The following is a 23,274-nucleotide window of genomic DNA, read 5'->3' on the forward strand; positions in this document are numbered from 1 at the left end:
AGAATCTGGGGTACAGTTATTTGCCCAGAATTTTCTAACTCGAGTAATGTTTCCCAGCTGGGGTGCAGCAGCGAGGGGGAAATAAAACCCATCCCTGAGCCCCCTTCCCGCTGCATAGAAATGGCCCTTGCTCCAGGCTGTGCTGCAGTCTCTACCTGTCCGGCTCTACCTCTCTCTCGATTGAGGCCAAGAGCATCAGCTCTCAGATGTTCTCGGAAAGGCAAGCAAAGCGCAGCCCCGGGCAGTGGTCAGCCCCGTAACTTCCTCACCTGAATTTCTTCTCGATACATTTTCATACTTAGATCACTCTTGGTCCTTGATCTTCGACCCAGTAACAGCATGGATGTTTGCTATAAGATGGAGAAGAGATACGTCAGCTAGACAACTGAACCAAATTTGCACGAGGAGACTGTGACAGACTATTCACTGTCTGACACAATCTGCATGAGATGCTTTACTTTACCTCAGAAGAATCAACACTCCTAAAAGCCAATAGGAATTCTGCTTATCCCATCTAATTCCCTTTCTGTTAGTTCTCCCATCAGTTTGCACCGCAGGGTTGTCTCCTGGCCTGAGGTTTCTTGTGACCTTTCAGACAGGGTTGTCAGCTCTGTTCATTTAAATTTATTGTAATCCGCGTTGAGACCAACTTTGGGAAAATGCGGAATATCAAATATCCATAAAATAAACTGTCAGTAAATCTACTAACAGTATAAAAAAGCGTGCTTAAAAATAATTTCATGTTATTAAAAGCATTAGGAGCAATGGGGCCTGTGTCCTGTGCCATGGGTTCTGGCTCCGTGAGGCTGCAATACTCTGAGTCCAGGGACTACGTCTCAGTGCATCAAGGTGTGAAGCTCAGCACAGAAAAGCAAGATGTGCACAAAACAACTATAAACCACATCTCCGTAAAAAAAAAAAAAGTTAGGTTGCCAATAAAAATCTGGCAAACAGTAATTTAAAAAAAATTCTTAATTTGACAACCTTGTTTTGGATGAAATACCACATAAACACAAGAATTTATTTCCCTTGTTAAAACACTTCTGTCACCTAACGCTGCAGCACCACCCCTAATACACACACAGGGTAACCCTGTGGCCACTTGCAGGGTCCTGGCCAAGCACTGACCAGGCCCACCATGTGCTCCTACACTGGCAACCTCCCAACCACCAACTGGATTCCCTGCTTGCCTCTGGGCAAGTTCCCCGCCCGCAAGCTATCGCTTGGCAGTTTCTAGGGACACTGAGACCCCTCACAACCAAGGGTCACACAGCTCCTAGAAATACAACCACAGACCAAATACACACAATTTCAGGATCATTAGTCAGTCCAAGACAGGCAGAGCTAACAAACTAATGAGTTTAAGAAAAAAAGCAGGAACAGTGAACAGATAAAAGTCTGAAATTTCAAACAGAAACAGGTAAACACGGATTTAACAGCAGAAACTAGCTAAATGATTTTCACTACCTTACTCGTGCCTGGAGAGGTTAGGAAAAGGTTGTACACAGGAGCTGAACAGGGCCTCAGCACAGAGATCTGCTCCCTCTGCACTCCCAACCGAAACTGGCGAGTTCCAGAACTCAGAGCAAGTTCTCTATCTCCAGGGCCAATCAGGGCACACGGTATTAGCTTTCTGCAGGGTGTTTCAGTGTTACATGCACTCAGGGCTGCTGGGATGGCCACCTTCAGTCAAGGCAGCATCCAAAGCCTCTGCCTGAACTACAGTGCAGAGGTCAAACACCACCTGCAGGCCAGCAGGGAGGAAATGAGCTCTCTGGGGAAAAGTATCACAAGGCAGAACAAAACTACAAGGCATGCAAACCCCTGTTTCACTACAAGCTCCATAATACACTGAAAAATCCTAATACATAATTTTGCAAAATCCTGAAAACACTGGGAAAAGGCATTCAGGATGGGCTGATTTAGGAAAACCAACATTACAAGAATTGACAGAATAAGCCAGAAGTCCCAATCTATTGTGTTCTGCCTACAATACTGGAATGGATGGGAAATGTCCAGCTTGAATTAGAATTCTTGTGAAAGTTGCACCTAAAGATGCTCTTTAGTTCAGTCGGAAGATTGCCTCGAGAGCACTCCCCACTACTGCCTTTAAGTTTGTGGCAAAAACACAGACTCTGACTTCTTTCTGCACAGCTTTGGATGCTTCTGAAATAAGTTCCTTTACCCATCTGGCTTTCCGGTAAGTAATCCTTTATCCTGCCACAAAACAGCACTTCTGACTTGTGAAACTGCCTAAACCTTTCCCGAACAAGGTGAAATTACTTCTTACCTGATCATTTCCTTTCCTCGATTCCAGTCAGACCAGTACAGACCAGTGGGTTATGCTCACTGTCCAGTAGATGGAGAGAGAGATCAACAGGTTCACTGATGTCACTCCTTATATGCAACTGTGCTGACACCAGATTGCCAGTATTTCAGGTCAACTGTGGAGAACTTTAAATCCAATAAGCATACAACTGAACCACAGAACTGATCTATCAAGTTTGTTTGTTTTTGGGTTTTTTTAAAAGACTTCCAGCGGACCCATTACCCACTTCCAGCGGACCCATTACCCGCTCACCTGCAGAACAATGTAGCAATGGAAGAGTCTTATCCCTTTCCATCTTCAGCTTTCTTCCCCATTATATGCATCATACTTGAAATTTTCAGAAGGAAAGAAAAAAAGGTATGGCAGCAAAGGGAGAGTCCTAGATTGGTCTGACTGGAATCAAGTAAAGGAAATCAGGTAAGAGGTAATTTCACCTTCTTCTTTACATAGTCAGACCAGTAAGAAGTACCCAAGCTATTCCCTAACAGGGTAGGATGCTGCTCTAGCTCCTCACAAAACCACCAAGGCAAAGGAGGCCTCTTCCAGGACTGACATCAAAGCAGTAATGCTTAGAAAAAAAAAGATACATAAGGAAGATCAAGTTGCCACCTACCAAATTTCCAAGGGATAGACTTTAACTCTACCCAACAAGTAGCCTGAGATTGTGGAATATACCCTTACCTACTTGAGCAAATGAGAACCGGAATCAACGAGCCACTATAGTCCTAGTGGCTGCCTCATCCGTGGTAGAGCATGAAAAGATGATCTTACTTCCAGAATACATTAGTAACCTTGAGATACTTTACATCTTCCAATTACCAATCTTCAAATAACCTCTAGATCCACAGATCTGCTAAGGAAGTGGAAACCTTCCTAGCCTTCAAGAGCTTAGACATCACTGCTGAAGAGTATCCCTTCTTAACTAATCTTGCCCTCTCCAGAGTTGACATTATGGCCTTCCTGTTTCCGACGGACCAAGAGAGGGAAACTATAAATGCACTGGAAATGGGACAAGAGAATTCTAGGATGTAACCTCACTGAATGAGGTCTAGGACACATTGATCCAAAGTTATTTGGGCCCACCTCTGGAAAAATTGAGATAGATGGTCGCCTCTCTCTGGAACTGGAGATAAAGCCCCCATAACCTCATTGTGTGCTTCCAGAACCAAAGGAACCTCCTTTACTCCCTTTCTTAGAGCAAAGGGACTGACTTCTGGAAAAGGACAGCAACCTCTGACCAGATAAACCCTATCCCTGTCTGAACTTCCTGGAATCCCAGAACCTACTATGAGAAGAAACATTTCAAGATGGGGTCTTAGCCTTATCTTCTGGAAGCCTGGGCACCTTGGAATCCCCCCAGGCCTTTGCTATCTTCTCCAATTCCTCATCAAACTGCCACCTCCCTCTGAAGGGGAGCTTTGTCGAGTTATTTAGAAATGGAGTCCACTGACCAATTGCACATCCAGAGAAACCATCTAGCCGCTATTATAGATGCCACTCCTCTAGCAGATGAGGGGACCAAATTGAAACAGCTAATACCAAATATGCTGCTCCTGGTTCCAAATGAGCAGATTCCCGCCCCCCCCCCCCCCCCCCCCCCCCCCCCCCCCCAAGTATTCCTGAGCAGTCTATGCAAGTCACAAACCAGATCTTGCAATAATGCAACAGCACACTGAAATTTGGAGAGCCGTGCTAATGACCTCAAAGCCTGCTTAGGTACGGACTCTATATTCCTGCATTGGGAATCCTAAAACAGCAGCTTCACCTTCAACTGTAATAGTGGTTCTCTTAGTCACACAGCAGACTAAAGGGTCCACCCTGGGGAAACAAAATTTCTCCTTGACCAGAGGGTACAAGAGGTACATCTTCCCCTAAAATTGGGTTCCAGAGCCATCCACTCCAAATCAATCAAGTCATGCACTGCCTGATGAAGAGGGAAAAAAACCTAGAAGACCTAATTATGCTGACCATAATGGGCTGTTCCTTCGAAGAGGAGGTCTCTGCCTTCTTATCCTGAGATATTTAACATTACTCAAAGAATGTGAGATTAAGGTTGCTAATTCCTCTTTATGAAAGAGACAGCAAGGAGGTGTCCAAACTCTCAGGGAGAGCCTCACCCTCTTTGCGGTACTCAACCCTAATAAATTGCCCTAGGGGAATAAAGTCTGCCAGGGAATCTTCTGATCCTGAGAAACCCTCATCCAGCTTCCTCCCTGGCTCTCTTTCTGCCTCCAGAGACTGAAAAGCCCAAGGGCAAAGGAGCTGTGGAGGCTGTTCCAGGAGCAGGGCTTTGCCCCAAACAGAATGCCCGCAACCCTTAAAAAAAAACAAACAAACAAACAAACAAAACTCTTGCAAAATAAGAGCCCAGGATTAAAGTAGACACCTGTGCTGCAGAAAAAACAGGCATCATTATAGCAGCACCCGCAGCAGTATTATCAGTCTGATAAGGGCTAAAAGGAGGCGGACCACAATCTTCATCACTGCCCTGCTGCCGCAACATGTCCATTAGGGCTTCAGATGAAATAAAGGATCCCACAGTGGAAGTTACACCTACCACGGTTTTACCTCCACCCCTCCCCCCTCCCCGCCGCCTACTCCTCGCAGAGCTTGGAACTATTTCCTGCCTGCACCTTGCTTAGCGGGCAGGCCCTGCACAGCGCAGTGGTTTTTTTGCTGTGCTCAGCCACTGGCACCATTTTCTCCTTTCCACACACACACAGTCTCTACAAAATTCAGAAACTCAACAGCTCACCCCAAAATTTCATCTTCTCCAGGCTGCCCAAGCAGCACAGATGATCCCTTTGCTGTTTTATTTTTTAAACTTTATTGCTGCGCTGCCCAGAGGACACCAAGTGTTTAAAGGCACAGCATCAATAAGAGGATCCATGAGGGGAAAGAGGGAAAATCAGGAGAGAGAGGGAAGAAGGGAAAAGAGGAGGGGAAAAAAAAAAAAATCAGAGAAAAGACCAAGGCTTCCCCCCTGGTTCAGAGCCACTCAATAGTAGCAGGGAGCACCAGGCTTTCAAGCACTGGAGCCTCAATTTCCTTTCCTATTCCAATCAATAGTAAAGAACCCACTCCGGTGAGGGAATGAGAACTCGTCTTTCACCTCTGGAGCCTCTGGAACCGTTTTCCTTCTCAGCCTACCAGGCCGCAGTGCACAGCACAGGATGCTTACCTACCAATCTGCTGGAGACAGAGGTGCAGCACAGATGCATATAAGGAGTGACAGCAGTGAGCCTGTTGATCTCTATATAGCCATCTGCTGGTCAGTGGGCAAAACCCACTGGCCTGACGGGATGACGAGGAAAATTTAAGTGCTATCCTTAATATTCAGAAAATGTACCTTTTTTTTCCCTTTTTGATTCTTGGGATCACAACATAATATAGTCAAACAATCTCCAGATTTATATGAAGCCTAGTCATCTTGTGCCTTACCCCATTGCTGTCCAAATGGGAGATCATTTTCTGTAGCTCGGTGATTTCGAAGGTTGAACAGTCTCTCTTACACAGTTCCAGGATCATCTGCACTTCCTCCTTCAGGATCTCTTTTTCAAGGGTGATACCTTTCTCATCTACAAGGGACCAAGGGAGGTACAAAAATAGCTACTCTAGGGTTAAGTTTCAAAAATATGCTGAAGGGTAAAATAACCAGGTAATTTTACTACCTTATCTTGAGCCAGATATCCAGCTAGTTTTACAGCTGACTATTTGGCTAAATCTAACTGCTCAAATTTTGATTTAAGACAGCCATCTGTATGGCTGGAGTTGTATGGGTAAGTGTATCTGGTTAGCATGCTAAAACATGAACGCCTCCAGCCCAGTTTGTCTGCCTGGAATGTGTGCCTTATGATTTAAAGCTCGGCAAACTCCGCTGGTCAGAGGGAGAAAGTTTTAAGACTGCTAGATTTGGCAAGCTAAGTCTTGATTTTGGCTGGATCAATCTTTTGAAAAACAGACTTCAAACAGCTTCAGAAGCAACAGAAATCACCTTCCAGCAGGTAACACTGTTGAGTTACTTCATACCCTCTCTCCGGCTGACTGCTAAACTTAGGACTTTAATTAAAGAAGAACATTTTTTTTACACTGCTTCTTGCACATTTGAAGGGCCTGGGTTTCGTTCTGACATCTGTTCTGTTTCTTCACACTGAGCACCAGTCACCACACTGCCTGCGCACCTGAAGATACCAACAGCAAACATGGGTGCTCGTGTCACCTGTTGTACCAAGCTGGAGGCACACTTAGCCGTGCACAAGCTTCTTTCCCAGAAATATCCATTGGCTCCAGCACACACAAGCCTTCCAAATCCAGACTTTAAAGCACGGCAGGCTGCACGCGAGACGCTGCTTGCTGCCCCTAGTTACCTTCAGGGTCTTGATTCTTCCGGCTGTAATTCATGTGGAACACGAACGCATCCAAGATAAAGGCTACAATAATAGTCAGCACCACCTGGGGGGGGGGGGGGCAAGAAAAAAAAGTCAGAATTTCTAAACATATCGTGCCCTGTGAAACCCTCCCTCAAAATCAGCACAGGACTTGATGGCTTTATATTCTCTGGGTCTCTATGTGCAAATGGCTGCTGCACCTGCTCACATTTGTTGAGGAATGGGGAAGAGGGTGGGAAGGGGCAGAATTTCTTTAAACAAAATCATTTTATGGCCCACCCCCATAGCAAACTGATTGCTCATCTTATGCTTTAATCGCCCAGATTGCTACAGAAAAATGTTTTTTTGTTTTGTTTTTTTTTAAATATAGTCCAGTTTGTGTTCTCCCCACTCATGGCATCATTAATGCCTAGGCAATTAACTAGTGCCGACACAGGATACAACCTAGAAGTCACAGGAGAACAGCCCAAGATTCCTCTTTTTCACACATACAAAACTAGAATAATTCCCTGTTCTTTGCACAGGTGTGTGTGTGCCGTCTGTGTGCATTTGGGTTTGAGTGTGTATTTTTTTTGAATGCCAGAAGCTGAGTGAGTGGAGTAAGGGTCAGCGGGAAGCACGTGCTGGTTCTGGCTGGCATTTAACATTAGCAATCCTACCAGAACTGCTGGTGCCTTGCAACCTGTCACAGCACGAGCGGCTGTTCAGTGCTTGCGCTGATTGAGCGGCGAGACTTCATAATATCACAAACCCACTCTCTCCCATTTTTATGTAGATATCTAGACAACCTAACCCACATCATAGCCCTACAGAGAAAGCCTCACACTCCAATGCTGTACTATTTATCCTAATATTTGTAAATCCTTCTTTGCTTGTTCAGGCCTGGACTCAGAAGGCCCAAGCTCCAGGGAATGCCGCTGCTTTCTCAACTGTGCAGTAAACAGATTTCTGTTCCCCAGCGAGGAGACAGACACCCACCATAGTGACAATATAGAAGATCATGAAGTAGAGCCGAGCCCAGTGAGAGGTCTGAGACGTCACGCCTTCCTGCAAACAGAAGAGACAGGAGTTCGGTTAGAACAATCCGGCTAGAGGTCACACCCAAACCCTCTTTCCTCTTCCAACTCAGATACATAACCGTGCAACACACACATTCTCCCACCTTCCAGGCCTTTCACTTAGGGGCGGATTTTCAGAGCCCTGCTCGCGTAAATCCGCCCAAAACCGGGCGGATTTACGCGAGCAGGGCCCTGCGCGCCGGGAAGCCTATTTTACATAGGCCTCCCGGCGCGCGCAGAGCCCCGGGACTCGCGTAAGTCCCGGGGTTCTCGGAGGGGGGCGTGTCGGGGGCGTGTCGGGGGGGCGGGCCCGGTCGTCGCGGCGTTTCGGGGGCGTGTCGGCAGCGTTTTGGGGCGGGTACGGGGGCGTGGCCGCGCCCTCCGTACCCGCCCCCAGGTCGCGGCCCGGCGCGCAGGAGTCCCGCTCGCGCGCGGGGATTTACGCCTCCCTCCGGGAGGCGTAAATCCCCCGACAAAGGTAGGATGGGGGTTTAGACAGGGCCGGGCGGGTGGGTTAGGTAGGGGAAGGGAGGGGAAGGTGAGGGGAGGGCAAAGGAAAGTTCCCTTCTAGGCCGCTCCGATTTCGGAGCGGCCTAGGAGGGAACGGGGGTAGGCTGCGCGGCTCGGCGCGCGCAGGCTATACGAAATCGATAGCCTTGCGCGCGCCGATCCAGGATTTTAGCCGATACGCGCGACTACGCGCGTATCTACTAAAATCCAGCGTACTTTTGTTTGCGCCTGGAGCGCAAACAAAAGTAGGCTATTCGCGCTCGTCTGAAAATCTACCCCTTAAGGTTTAAGCGGCACATGACAAATATGCATCTCTCAACCCCTCCCCCATCTCCTAGGTCAAGCATAAGTAGTGCACACAAATTATAAACAGCACTAGAGATAACAGACCATGTAATCCTAACACACGAAACAATATAAGAATGCATAATTAATTGTGCTTACCATAATGATATACCAGTTATTGACCACAGTTAACTCAAACAGTGTTACTGCAGAAGACAAAAAAAAAACCAAAAAGAAGACTGGTTTGCACTATTTCTGGCCTCAGTTGTACACACATGTTCCATTCATGTCACGCGAGATACTTTTGGTACACCTCTCTTCAGGCCTACATACTATGTATTTTTCGCAAATACACAAAAGGCCCCTTGACAGATATTGTGCAAGAAGCAGCTGTGAAAGCCTCCCAGCTCACACAAACAAACCATCTTCAGTTCCAAAGTCAAGGGACAGCTCAGAATCACCCACTGCAAGATCCTGCTGAGGGCTGCAGAGTCCAGGTCACAGGATAACTCGCTGCCCAAGGAATGTGCTTACGCTTTCCAACCATGCTTGTACCAAGGACTTTAACCTCTCATGGTCCATCTGAGCAGGAAAACTCACTGAAGCACGATAAAAAAGCAACTCTGTCTGGAAGCAATACTAAAGGGGTTTTCTCCATGCCACATGCAGAGACACTGGGGGCAGGGGGGACAATTAACGAGTTGGATGAAGGATAATGCAATTGAACTGTACTGCCTGTCCAAGAACTCACTCTGGTCTGTTCAAGCACATCACCTCTGACAGTACCACCCGCAGCGGATCTGAGGTGTAAGACACCGAAGGTCTATCCTGCACAGACACAGGGTGTTTTGCAGATACAGCTGTCTACTCTGGTGGGTTTTGTTTCTGTTCTGTACATCTCAAAGGCACATCAGATGCTTTTTTTTTTTTTTAATCAAAATAAGATCTTAAGCTTGTTCTTACCAAAGCTGTTGAAAATATTATCAAAGTTGTTGAGATAGTAATATCCCTCCTCCACTATGGTCGTGTTACCGATGGTTACATTCTGCCTGCGATAAGAATCAACGACGGTGCTATTCCTGAGCAGAGCAAAGAAAAGGCACATGTAACCCCCCAGGGAGCATTCTGCATGGCACAAGGAGAATAGGTCACAGTAACATAGTAAATAATAGCAGATGAAGGCCAAAATAGTCATCCAGTCTGGTCAGTAGGTTGCTTAGGGCAATAACTGCCAGGTTACCCCCATGCACTGATAAAGGTAATAATGGAGCCATTTTTACGCAACGCTTTTAAAATCTACCTATTAATGTTTAGTCTATGGCACATAGCAATCTCTAGGTTAAAGTTCAGTTCCTCCCCACCTTAATGCACTGGGTCATACCCCCTATGTTCAGTTTTCTAAAATCCTGGGCTGGGCTCACTATCTCCCACCATCCAGGACCAGCATTCCACAGAAGAGTAACACTTCAGATGATAGATGCAATTAAAGCATTTTTTGTTTTCTTATGTTCTTATGTTCTTATGCCACTAAAGTAAATTTAAGGTTCCAGCTCAAATGGATTCTTTAGATCATTAATACTTTACAATTCAATTTTAAAAGGTTCGTGAATGCGCCCATAAATGCACGTATTGGGCAAGTGAGCAAAAATATACTCGATTTTATACTGTGCAAGAAGTACACGGGTACCATTTAAAATATTGTGCATATGTGTTGGGAGTCTTTGGGCGCGTACTCACAAGTGACCAGCAAAGGGGGGGAGGGGGGCAGAGAGGAGAGCGAGAGACATTTAAAGGGCCAATCTGACACACTATTTATATCCCACTGTAGGAGGGGCACTTTCAACTCAGGGTGGTGTTTGGGGGTCTACAGTCCCTTGTGCCCTAGGCAGACCAATGTAATCCCCCCTCCCCCAAAACCCGGAGTTCAAACTGCCCCTCTTACAGTGAGAGATATATATAGAGTGTCAGATTGTCTCTGTCTCTCTCTCTCCCTCCCTCCCCCTCCAGTGTTCAGGATCCCTCTGGCCCAGACTTACGCTTCATTAGGATCAGCAGTAAGGTTACCTGCATAACTTAGTGCATTGCCATGGTGAACCTTCAGGGGTTATGCGTGTACATGATAGCTGCACCCCGGAACGCCCATTCCCTGCCCCTTTTCTGCCTCCTTGTTCTTGACGCGTGCACAGGTATGCACGTGCGTACTTCCCAGCTTCTTAAAATTCTCAGTGCTCACGCGTGGCCCACATATGCATGTATGGAGCCATTTTTACGCAACGCTTTTAAAATCTACCTATTAATGTTTAGTCTATGGCACATAGCAATCTCTAGGTTAAAGTTCAGTTCCTCCCCACCTTAATGCACTGGGTCATACCCCCTATGTTCAGTTTTCTAAAATCCTGGGCTGGGCTCACTATCTCCCACCATCCAGGACCAGCATTCCACAGAAGAGTAACACTTCAGATGATAGATGCAATTAAAGCATTTTTTGTTGACTTTTCACAATAGTAAGCGGGCATAAACCTCTCTCTATCATCACACACTGCATGTTTTGGAGGCGGCCATAAAAGGGACGAACGAAAAGGGACACAATATCAAAACTCGATGGCGACAGGAGTCTGTGGCCGGCAGGCACCGACTGCACCGCCACCTCGGGGGCATAGACACGAAAGGAAACTTACTGAGAAATGTCGAAAACTTAACTAAGACACTAAAGGGAGAACAGAGAGGGATCAGACGTCGATTGCTGGCACAGCAAAATACACACAACCATGAAAAAATCGTGTGGAAAAACAAATTTTCCAAAATAGGACAAAAATGCCCAAAATGTACAAGGCTTACCAACTGCAATGCTGCAGCTCCGTGGAGAAAGAGAGAGAGACTGAAGAGGGAGAGTGCATGATATAGAGCATGCTCAATGTGATCAATTTGACGTAAGTTTTCTGTGTCAGGGCTCCATCCGATGTCATCACCCATATGTGAGGACTACCATACTGCTTGACCTCGGACAACTAAGTTACCCAAATGCTGAGATTTCAGTTTCTCACCCACTGGTGACATTTTACCTGGGTGAAATTTAGCCAGATAAAAAGAAGGGAGGGAGGGTATGGCCTAAATGTTTCCGGGTAGCACAGATATTCTGCGCTATGCGAATAAATTTGGGTGGTTGAGTCTGGTTTGATAAATCACAGTCCAACCCGGGTGCATACGACGGCAGACAATCTCCCCGCTAAAAATTATCTGGGTAACTTCCTACTCCCTGCGCTTCCTCATTCTCATGCAGGATTCACATCACCCCAATACTAATGTCGCTCCATTGGCTTCCTATTAAATCTCGAGTAGATTATAAGATCCTGATCATCACTCACAAATTAATACATGCCAATCATCATAAACACACTGGTTTAAAAATCACTCCACAAATTACCAGAACAAATCTTCGATCTAACAACACTTGTCTAAAAATTCCTCCCATTAAAGATGCTCGACTATCAACTACTAGAAACAGAGCATTCTCCATTGCTTCCCCAAAAAAATGGAACTCTCTACCGCCTTATTTAAGAACTCAATCTAACATCAAAAAGTTCAAGAAGGACCTAAAAACTTTCCTCTTCCATACAGTCTACATCAATGATCATCTTTAACAACAATCCTTCTACAATCAATTCAACCATTCAAACCCAAACAAGAAAAAAACAGTAACTACAACTGGCATCAACCTTAAGTATTACAATTTCAGAAATTTAATATGAAGCCCTCCTTTAAGATTAATTAATACTATTTTTGTTACTTTCCTTTTTTACATCTTTCCCTTCTCCCCCTCTACCTATCATTTCACTATTGTTATTGTTTTCTTCTTTTGCAACTATGTATAATTTATCTGATTGTTGTTTTGATTCTGTAAACCGTTGTGATGGCTAAACCGAATGACGGTATATAAAAAATGAATACATAAAAATAAATAAAATAAAGAGAGAAGTTTCATTGCAGCTGAAATCCCCAAACCCTGCCTGCCTGCCAGGCACTTTACAAAATTTAGACACCCCCAGTCACCTTTGAAACGATCCACGGCTGATTGGACTTCACCGTTAAGAGGTGGAACTGTAAAACATCTTCTGAAAAAGGGGCCTTTAGAATACATATGCTAAAAATAAATGAAGAGAATCAGAGACAGATATAGAAAATGGCGTCTCCTTTAGCTTAGAGACAATTATATTAAATGGGTGTGAAATTGATAAATTTGGGGGACAGTGAAAAAAGATCACTAGATAGAGAGGTGATAGGGATTGACTTTCTGCACTAGTGACACCCAGTGGTGGCCAAAATACTGAAAGCACAGTGTGTGAAATATGACAGAGGTAATTTTATTTAACAAAAGGGCAAATACCTGTATACAAAATCTATGGACATAAATAATAATCTAATAACTATAGAGTGCTAAGGCAGCAACTTTTCTTCATATAATGTATTATATATATATGAGTAAGGAGTCATTTAAATAAATTCTTGCACACTTACTGAACAAGTGGAAAGTATGTTCACTGATCACCTAACACTCATACGATGTTAGAAGAGAGTTAGGGATTCCATTTCTATCACTACATACAAACACACCTGTGACTGTACGTGTGTGGGGAAACTCTCAAAAAAGTGAAATATTCCTTGTTGCATGTATGTTTCCTGACAATTTAACACCTTATTTCTAATTATTTATGTAAGTCTCTTAATCTTCACCAGCTTGTTCTTAATTTATATATGTCTCCAAAAAAAGGACATTTAGTAGGCACTTATCTCAAACAGCTTGTTACTTCCCAGTGAAACGTTCGGTTTACATTCATCACAATCAGGCACGCTGTCAGTCTTCAGAGTTGAATTGGAAGATTTTGATAACACACTCTGACAGACAGCTGAAGATTTTGACAGCAAGCCTGACTGAGACAAATGCAAACCAAACGTCCATTCGGGAGCAACAAGCTGTTGAGGTAAGTGCCTAACACGTCATTTTTGGAGAGAGAGATATTAAAAACAAGCCGGTTAAGATTAAGAGACATATAATTGGAAATGGGCTGAATTGTCAGGAAACAAATGTGACAAGGAATATTTCACTTTTTGAGAGTCACAAACCCAGACTGCAGTTTCCTCACACGCATGCCGACACAAAGTGTTTTTGTACATGATGATTAGAAAAGGAATCCCTAACTTTCTTGTAGCATCATGTAAGTTTTAGCTGGTCTACGAGCATGCTTTTCATTTGTTCGGTAAGTGTGTAAGAATGTATGTAAGTTACTCCTTACTCGTACAGATCTGTCTAATATAATATGAAGAAAAGGTGCCTTCTTTGCACTCTGTAGTCAGAAGTAAGTTAGTGCCAGCTTACTGATAAAAGTCAAACAAAATGTTTTAACTGCACTTAATATTTTGGGGGTTACTCTTCTGCAAAGTGCTGGTCGTGCATATTGTTGTCTACACCGAGACTATATTTATGGAGAGAAGCACACTGATTCTTCTTATCATGTCTTGGCACATTTTCTTGAGCGGTATATGTGCTGAACGCTGGTGCAGCAGGAAGGTCTCCTGCCTTCTAGATCATTCATCTTCTCCATGCTGACAGAGAAAACATTATCCCAAAAAGCGTTTCAGTGTGGCGCTCTCTCTTGCTCTCAGCAGTGACGGGAGAAAAGATAGGGCTGCTGTATCACAGCCACACAATGCTCAGGCTAGATTCTGCATCCTAAAAAAAAACAACTTCTTGTTGATGTGATTTTGGCTAAAGCATTCCCTGGTTGTGATGGATCCTGGAATAAAATGCATAAAGATGTCAGTTTAAGTTATAAGGTGAGAAGATTCCCAATGCTGCACTGTGCCTTGCTGCTTCACACTGCCTTCAGACCATGTGGTGACAGAAAGATGGTGATAAATCTGAAATGGTATGTGTGGCGAAACAGGAGTTCTTTGTATGTAATAATATTCCTTATTTGTTCAGGGTTCTATTTCCTTCTGAAATACAGACAGGTTCATTTTAAAGGCATTGCTCATGCAAAGTTGCCTACATACATGTATATGTGGACTATGCGTGAGCAACTTGGATTTAAAAACAAAAAAACGCAAAACATACACGTCCGTGTGCAAGGAATAAGGGGGTAGAAAAGGGGTGGGGCATGGGTGTTCTAGGGTGGGGCCAAGACACGTAACTTCGAATTTTAAAAACAAAACCCACAGCATGCTATGCAATATATCCTCATAACTTTACTGCTGCTCCTGAGGAGGAGCAAGTCTTAGATCTCAAGTTGTAAGGCTTAGAAGATAGGGTGAGGAGTCCAGATCAACTGAGCGGCATGTAGGATGATGAACCAGAAGGGTCTGAAAGACCTCACTAATAACTTGTGGACTAATGGGAAAACTGGAAATATGTCTCACGCAAGTATGTTTTAAAATTCGCCGACATACGCACATAAAATCCGACAAGGTCCTATGGATGATACATGCGCGCTAGCTGTGCTCAAGTAACCTCTAAAAATTAAGAGCATACTTACGTGCAGTTGGTGCATTTTAAAACATACGTGTGTGCGTAAGTGTGCGCATGATTAAAATCACGAGAGGTCTAGAATGGGTAAACGTGAATTGGTTATTTACTCTTTTGGATAATAGAAGGACTAGGGGGCATTCCATGAAGTTAGCATGTAGCACATTTAAAACTAATCAAAGAAAATTCTTTTTCACTTAACGCACAATTAAACTCTGGAATTTGTTGCCAGGGAATGTGGTTAGTGCAGTTAGTGTAGCTGGGTTTAAAGGTTTGGGTAAGTTCTTGGAGGAGAAGTCCATTTCCTGCTATTAATCAAGATGACTTAGAAAATAGCCACTGCTATTACTAGCATCAGTAGCGTGGGATGTACTTAGTTTTTGGGTACTTGCCAGGTACTTGTAGCTTGGATCGGCCACTGCTGGAAACAGGATGCTGGGCTTGATGGACCCTTGGTCTGACCCAGTATGGCAATTTCTTATGTTCTTATATTCTCACTCGCACGCCAATATGCACATGCACACTTGTTTTAAAAATCAACCTCACATTTTCCTTCATAGACATTAAGTTAACCACTAGGTGGCAGCATAGCAGTGCAGCATTCTGCAACTGCTAACTGTTGGAGCTTATAGGGTGAATCTCCTGCTGCTCTGAGTCAGCAAGGTCACTCTTCAAGGCAATTGGTTCAGTTGCCACTGGCAGCACCAGACACAAGAGCTGACAGATGATTAGATGCTGAGGAATGTACAGGTCAGAGCTAACAGCTCTTAACATCTGAGTGCTGCAAGGCTCTGTGTGCTGATTGGACAGAAACAGGGAGAAAACCAGCACTTAGCTTCTCAAAGGATTCTAATATAACAGCCTGAGAAATCTGGCTGTGGTTCCAGCAGGATTAACTCGTGCTCTGCTGGGAAAAACCGCAGTATTTAAGTTGGCAGACAAATCAATGGTAAAAGCAAAGCATTAATTGTAAAAATCCCTTTTTCTTTTCTGTTCAGTGTTTGCATATTTTCAATATTTTTGTATTCATTGTACATCCTTGTTAATAAAACCTTTTTAGTTTATTAGCACTGTGTCCGAGATTGATCAGTGACCCAAGAAAGATAAGTTATTGGATAATCCCAGGGATTTTAGTAAATTGTCTGAATACCTTACTGGAAACTGTAATCTTGGGGTTCTGCAAGGTTTCAATATCCCCAGAAACTATCAGGGAATAGCTTGTGGGCAGGGTACTTGCCCACAGCATGTGGGAACCCAATTGATGGGTGGGAGGTTACCAGGACAGGGGCACAGGTGAGATCTATGCAGTACTTGTTGGCACCCTCAAGTGACCAAGGATTGACCCTGGTGAATGTTAGAGTAGCACAGAGGTATTATGTGACGGGACAATTCTTGAACCTTTGCCCACTCACTTCAGGAGTTTAGAATACTGAACTTTTCTGCTCAATGATCAGTATCATTTATAGAGCAGTGACTTGGTTAGAACACAGGGCTGTGAATCAAGAAAGTTCAGTCAATCTTCTCTGTATTGCTTGTTTTCACCTTGAGCAAGACATCTACCCTCTTGTGTGCTTAAACTTAGATTTTAAGCTCTCTGGGACATGAACACTAGGTACATACAATATCTTGTATAACACAACAACAGCTTAGAACACACAACAAGCAATATTCTCTTAATCTCCTGCTCCCAGTACGTTATTAACTTTCTTACAATATATTTGTGCATGTAAGTTGCTAAAGCTCTGAGACCAAGAGATCTTGATTCGGTGAACATTCTTTTTAGCCCTATTTTCTGCCAATTCATTTTGAGGTGCAAACCTTGCCTCCCCTACTGTGAAACACAAACTCATGACAGTCATGGAATTCTTTAAAAAAAAAAAAAAAAAATAAGATGAACTGGAATCAGCTTGGTATTTATTTTTTTTTAATATTAGCCCAAACACTGTGGGGTGGATTTTAAATGCCCTGCGCGCGTAAATCCGGCCGGATTTACGCGCGCAGGGCCCTCGCGCACCGGCGCGCCTATTTTGCATAGGCCGCTCCAAAATCGGAGCGACCAGGCAGCGTGCGCTGGGCTCGGCGTGCGCAGTTTGCACAAATGTGCACCCCCTTGCATGCGCCGACCCCGGATTTTATAAGCTACGCGCGTATCTTATAAAATCCAGCGTACTTTTGTTTGCGCCTGATGCGCGAACAAAAGTACACGATCGCGCAATTTTTTAAAATCTACCCTTGTGGTAGCAAGAGGTCTGGGGCTGGGAAAGAGACATAAGGGGCTTGCAACACTCACTTGCAGCAGTTTGGGAAAACAACCCCCGAGAAGAACTCCATGCCGAAGATGGAAAAGGAATAGTAGAAGATGAGAAGTGTTAGGCCCAAACTGGGAGGGAAGAGAGAGAGGAAACAGTTATTAGGCAAAAATTATCACACAGATTGAAAACATACGACTAATATTCTTTACTCATATTTTAAGAAATTGGCAAAGTGGCTGATAAAATCACAGGAGTGGCTACAAAGCAGGTGTTATCTTTCCATGGAGGCATGGAAGTGGTTTCTGAGCTCCAGGACATGGACCATTCTCAAAATACAGTGGGAAAGAGATGGAGCAACCATTAACCTCTCTTTTCACTAAGGGAGGAACTGCTGTAACCGATGAGTCCCAGCTGCAATCTTGAACAAGGGGGTAGTCTAGCATTCTACCCGCTACATTTCCAATCCCGTACTGTCAAACGAAATAGACTTTCAGCCAGTCATATTGCTACAGGGTGTCCTGTGTGTGTGTGGATGGCCTCCTAGACCCATCTTATGTACAGTTCTCATGGATCCAGACCAGGATCTCTGCACTGACCCTACTAAGCCTGTGCCTAGGTTGGCAAAATTCTGAAGGTCACAACATGTGGTGGATCTGGGCCGCAGTACCCCATTATTGCCTGGCCCGTTAAATATTACCACTACATGTCCCATTGTAGATAGCAAGAGTTTTGCAGCCCTGGCAATCCACGTGAAGTCAGGGAGGACTCCGGCAGTATCAGCCCACCTGCCACTTCTGCAGTGGAAGCTGTGAAACAAGGACTGGGCCACTGAAAAGCTAAGAAAGGCTCCCACCCTGGGACATGTTTAGCCTTCCTAGGCTGAGGGGGGGGTGGGGGAGGGGAAGAAAACAGCAGCAACAAAACTAAGGGCAGCTAAACTTAAATCTATTTTCATATGGATTTCATATTTATAGGACCTCCCCTACCCATAAAAAACAAGACAAAGGTGTGTGGGAAGGATTGAGAAGGGAAAAAAAATAGAGGGACAAAAGAGAAGGGGAAATAGTTTGAGGAGATGCATCCGGAAGGAATAAGGCTCAAATAATGCTTGTGAAGGGCTATCACATACCTGGCCATCCTGGGAAGCAACTCGAACATGGTGTCCAGGACATTCCTGTAGCGTTGTTTCAATTTGAATAGCCTTAAAGAGAAGGAAAGTAAGCCCGGTTTTATATACAATTTCCCTCTCCTCTTATTTAATATTTGATTTTCTTGCTACATCTACAACTGTGGCACCAATACATACTTACTGTGAATATTATTTACCTCAACGCTTTTTTGAAAGTGTGTGTGATTAGCTACTATAATGGAATGTTTTGTATTGTTTGGCTTGTTTTATCCTATTCATCGCTTTGGGCAATTTTTAATCTGTAAAGTGATTCATAAATACCGCTAAATAAATAAATAAGATACTGGTCACTCATTAACCATCAGAAAGACGACATCTGATCACAACGCTGATTTTGGTAGATGGAGGACCAAATAAGAGGTCACATCTTTCCTCCTGCCCCAACCTCTCAGGGTGTCATCTTGTTTTCTCACCTGAGCAGCTGGAGTGGCCGCAGGACTACAATAAAGTAGAACGGCTCCATGTTAAAGGCCAGAGCCATCAGGCCCAGAAATGCAAACACGGTGACTGAGAAGTCAAAGCTGGAAGACAGGAAGAAAGGGGACCAAGATCTGATTAACAGGTCACAGCATGCCATGGTAACATTTCTGGGTGATTTCCTGACAGCGAGACAACAGCTGCTGGGTCAGAGTCGGGAGAAGCTTGCAGTTCTGACTCCGTTCTTTCTGTAGCAGTCTCCCGGCACTGAACTTCCACGTGGCTCTTCCAGAGTAACTAACCCCTCCAATCCAATACTAAACTCTCACGCAAGCCTTGCCAAGAAGCAGCTGCAATACTCACTGATTTGCCACACACACTGGCAACCTCCCCAGCTACTGAGCCCACAGCATTCTACTTAGTGCACCCCAGTCCAGACCTGCAGCACCCCCATGGTATTTCAAGTCTGGGATAACAATTCTTCTAGCACTTCTGCTGCAATTAGTGCACTTAGAAACAAAGAAACATGATGGCAGAAAAAAAAAAAGACTGCATGGCCCCTTGTATTTATCCCATGTTCTCTTGAATTCAGATACTGTTTTTGTCTCCACCACTTCCACTCAGAGGCTATGTCATATATCCACCATCCTCTCTGAAAAGAAATATTTAAGATTACTCCTGAACCTACCCCCTTTCAACCTCATCTCATGACCCCTCGTTCTACTGCCTCCTTTCCACTGTGGCACGCAAGACTTCTGTGTGAGCAATGGAAAGAAGCTTTTCATTTTAGCAGATCTAGAATTACACAGCACTGAGCCAAAGAAGTTCCCTCAATACCCAAAAAGTCATAACGGCACTGAAGTTCCGAATATCGTCAAGTCAATGAATCCAATCTAATATTTACGACTAGGAACTGGGAAGAACTTTCTAATTCTAGCTATTTCCACTTTCCCCTTTTCTCCCGCTTATGCTGTTCCCAGTTGTGCACTTACAGGTTCCATCCAGAAGTGAAATACTTCAAGGGTCCCAAGCCAGTGACTTTCAGTAGCACCTCCACCCCATAGACTGTGAAAGACAAGAACATGAATCCCTGAGGATGGACACAATAGTTGTACAGGTGCTTATGAAAAACCCCTTAGTGGGGACCAATAGAAACCTAATAAAAAGCAAGAGAATCGGTACGGAGCATTCCTGTGGCCAAGCTAAAGAAGTCCCGATGTGCCCCGGTAAAATGTGGCCAGTTCGGCGTTCTAGCAGCCACACTAATCATGTAGGAAACAGGATTCTTTGGAGAGCATGAAACCATTCGCTGGATCAATAATAGAATAACCTAGAGTACACGGGCTTTGAAAAGCACAAGAGTCCCTTCTGAGTCTCCTCTGCAGAAAGGTTCCGTGTCGTCTCTAAAGTTCATGTGCAGCATCTCCTTTCGGTTAGTCTTACACTGATCCAATGAAAAGGTATCACAACCTACAAAGAACCTAATACTTTTTAACAAAATCCTATACATCTGATCTCATTTTCAGTTTCTGTTCCCATTGTTGATTACTGCACATTTGTATACGTAATAGAACCTCTCAATCACACTCTGACACCTTATCTGTTGAGGCGCTAGTGTTGTCTCATGAGTTGATTTTGCAAATGCCACAACAGGAACCCACATGTTATTCTTAAGCCAAGATACATCCTCAACTGATCCTCTGAAGTTCACATGACTGCATGCATCACTATTCATCTTTTCCATTACATTTTGCAGTCCGTTTCCTTCTGCATCTGGTCCACGAAAAAGGTTCACCATGGCCTCTCTTTGCTTGTGCACTCTCTCTACCACCAGCATTCGCCTTAGGCCGAGGGTAGTCACAACTTTATCAGTGCGCTCACTACAGGTTGGGTCTTTGCTCCATTTTAATACCATATTGGATAGGAGTCACCTTGCTAAGATTTATTACAGCTGTTACACAGCAAAGCACCTTGGGAAAGTACTTAGCAAGTCTTGGACAATGAACTCGTCTCAGTTATTTCTCCAGTCTTTCTAGTGACATCCTAACTGAAGGGTCATGTAGGAAAAGGCCAAGTGTGAAGAAGCAAGTTTCTTTTATACAAATCAGTAGTCAGTGGTGCTGGGAAAAGAAAGAGAACCAGGAACTCGCTTCACCCAAAAATGACTGTGAGCTTAGCCATAGGATGGCTCCTCAGCGTTCCAACCTGACCTTATTACAGTATGTTAGCCAATGCTGCATATCGAGCTGACCAAGGAGGTTACCAAGAGTCATACAAAATAGACAATTTCAGATAGTACCACTGTTTGTGCTATGATTCTGCCCCTAGTTGCTAAAGAAATGTTAGTTGAATGAGGGATCTCCCCAATGTCAGACTGTCTATAGACGTTTTGTACAAATGGTGGTTACCCTCCTGGTTAGACTGGTTTCTATAGTGGGAACACTGGTAGCTTCTCCTTTTCCATAGCAACTATAGCACAGACAGACTTACTTGTGAGGAACACAATGTAATTCCAAGGAACATTTTGGGAGATTATGTTTCCTCCTGTAACAGACAAGGAAACAGTAAAAGCAGCAATAAGAACATTTTTAATACCCTGTGAGGTATCTAGAAAAGTCTAAGGACCCCCAGTGGAGAGCTGGTCTAAATCAACACAGGTTGTGGTTTACCTTGCAACAAGAAGGTCTCCACGAGGATCCAGATTCCATTTACTGCCACCACTACATCTGAAAAGAATTGCATAAAACACTATCAAAATGGAGGGCTGTGCCCTAAAAGGCACCAGGGGTCAAATGACAGACACTTCCCTTGCTCAATGAGTTGAGAAAATAGTGAAGTACTGGATCAGAAATCAGGAACTCCTGGGTAGTAACTACAACTCTGGCACATGCGTTGCATGAGCTTGGACAAGGCATCTCCCAATACCTCTGCAGCCCGGCGATATTGCCAATACTAAATGTTCCCTCATGTGCGATGTGCACACACGTGCCTTCCACAAATCCACACACATTATATGGGACAGTGCTGAAGCCAGAAATGTTGCATGGGTTTGAGAGAGGGGATGCCAAAGTTACTACTCCAGAAGTAATAAAATAAAACAAACCCCAAAACAAACTTTCAGTTCATTTATATTCATATTAAATATTGAATCTTTTTTTTTTTTTATGTTGGGGGAGAAGAGGGGAAGGTGGAAGGAAGAAAATGCAATGCTGTGAACCACAATCTTAAGAACATTAGAAAACATAAGACATGACAGATCTTATGATAGATCTGTTATGACAGATCTGTTATGACATGATGTTATGATGTTATGATAGATCTGTTTCATCACTATGTAAATAAACAAACGACCTAGAACTGTTTCATCACTTATGTAAATAAACAAACGCTAATCACGCTCACAAGTCATTATGAGGTTGGCTCCTTGCCTCCCTCCCATTCTCCATTGTATTTAGTACTTTTATCTTGTTCCCCCTCCTTTTCTTCCTACTCCCAGTTATGGCTTCCTTGTTATTATGTAACTTTATGCTACTTTAATTTATCTCTTGTTGATTGGTTGGTTATAGTTACTGCTTTGTTCGATTTAAACAGAGTTGATTTGATTTGTATCAAGAAAGTCTGTATATAAAAGCCTTTAATAAATAAATAAATAAATCAATCAATCAATCTTAAAAATTACAACACCAAGCACACTGCTAATAATGAATTTATTTATAACCCCAAGAGCACTTTTTAAAAAATGTTTTTATGGAAAAATAACTCCCAAGTACTTATTAGTATTTGAATGTATTTTTTTTTATTATTATTATTGTAAAAGGGAAAATCTCAGACAGCCACTGTGGATCTTAAAAACTGCCAACACACACACACAATGTCTTAAGAGAAACGCAAGGACAGAAAATGGGTGCAGGGGAAGTTTCCACTTACATATGGCGTACTGAAATACTCGGGACGTCACCAGAATGTTAATGCCTGTTCAAGATGGGACAGATCAAAAAGCATTTACAGTGCCATTTCAGAAACATACAACTTATGCCTTCCTCTGGATATAGATCTACTTATCAAGAGGGAGATTATATATAAATATAATTTCTTATTGGTGCTTTGGAGATCACATGACCAACTCAGAAATGTTAAAAATAAATCTGACAAGTTTAATTCTACGTCTGACATTGGTATAGTGCTGCGTTCTTATGAAAACTGGAAAAAATCCTGAACAAACAATGAAGAGACCTGGATACCCAAACCATATGGCACAAATCCCAGTGTAAATATTTTTCAGAAAGTTTAGAGGGTGCTACTTTCATATGCAGCGGCGGACTCACG

At 43.7% G+C, this 23,274-nt stretch overlaps 1 protein-coding gene across 8 annotated transcripts in view; it reads right to left on the reverse strand.

Annotated features, from left to right (window-relative positions):
• TPCN1 (two pore segment channel 1) overlaps positions 1-23,274 on the reverse strand; it is a 68,605-nt gene that overhangs the window by 2,922 nt on the left and 42,409 nt on the right. For all 8 annotated transcript variants that reach the window (XM_029571841.1, XM_029571845.1, XM_029571840.1 and 5 more), the window contains 13 exons: positions 22,876-22,920; positions 21,618-21,674; positions 21,439-21,492; positions 19,941-20,013; positions 18,945-19,052; positions 18,472-18,543; positions 17,381-17,470; positions 9,534-9,649; positions 8,730-8,776; positions 7,696-7,764; positions 6,697-6,781; positions 5,771-5,907; positions 270-350 (listed from right to left, as the gene is read on the reverse strand). In XM_029571841.1, coding sequence (XP_029427701.1) covers positions 270-350; positions 5,771-5,907; positions 6,697-6,781; positions 7,696-7,764; positions 8,730-8,776; positions 9,534-9,649; positions 17,381-17,470; positions 18,472-18,543; positions 18,945-19,052; positions 19,941-20,013; positions 21,439-21,492; positions 21,618-21,674; positions 22,876-22,920 — 1,034 coding nt within the window. The remainder of the gene's footprint in view (positions 1-269; positions 351-5,770; positions 5,908-6,696; positions 6,782-7,695; positions 7,765-8,729; positions 8,777-9,533; positions 9,650-17,380; positions 17,471-18,471; positions 18,544-18,944; positions 19,053-19,940; positions 20,014-21,438; positions 21,493-21,617; positions 21,675-22,875; positions 22,921-23,274) is intronic.

This window comes from Rhinatrema bivittatum, chromosome 11 (assembly GCF_901001135.1).
Source record: "Rhinatrema bivittatum chromosome 11, aRhiBiv1.1, whole genome shotgun sequence".
NCBI classification, from domain to species: Eukaryota; Metazoa; Chordata; class Amphibia; order Gymnophiona; family Rhinatrematidae; genus Rhinatrema; species Rhinatrema bivittatum.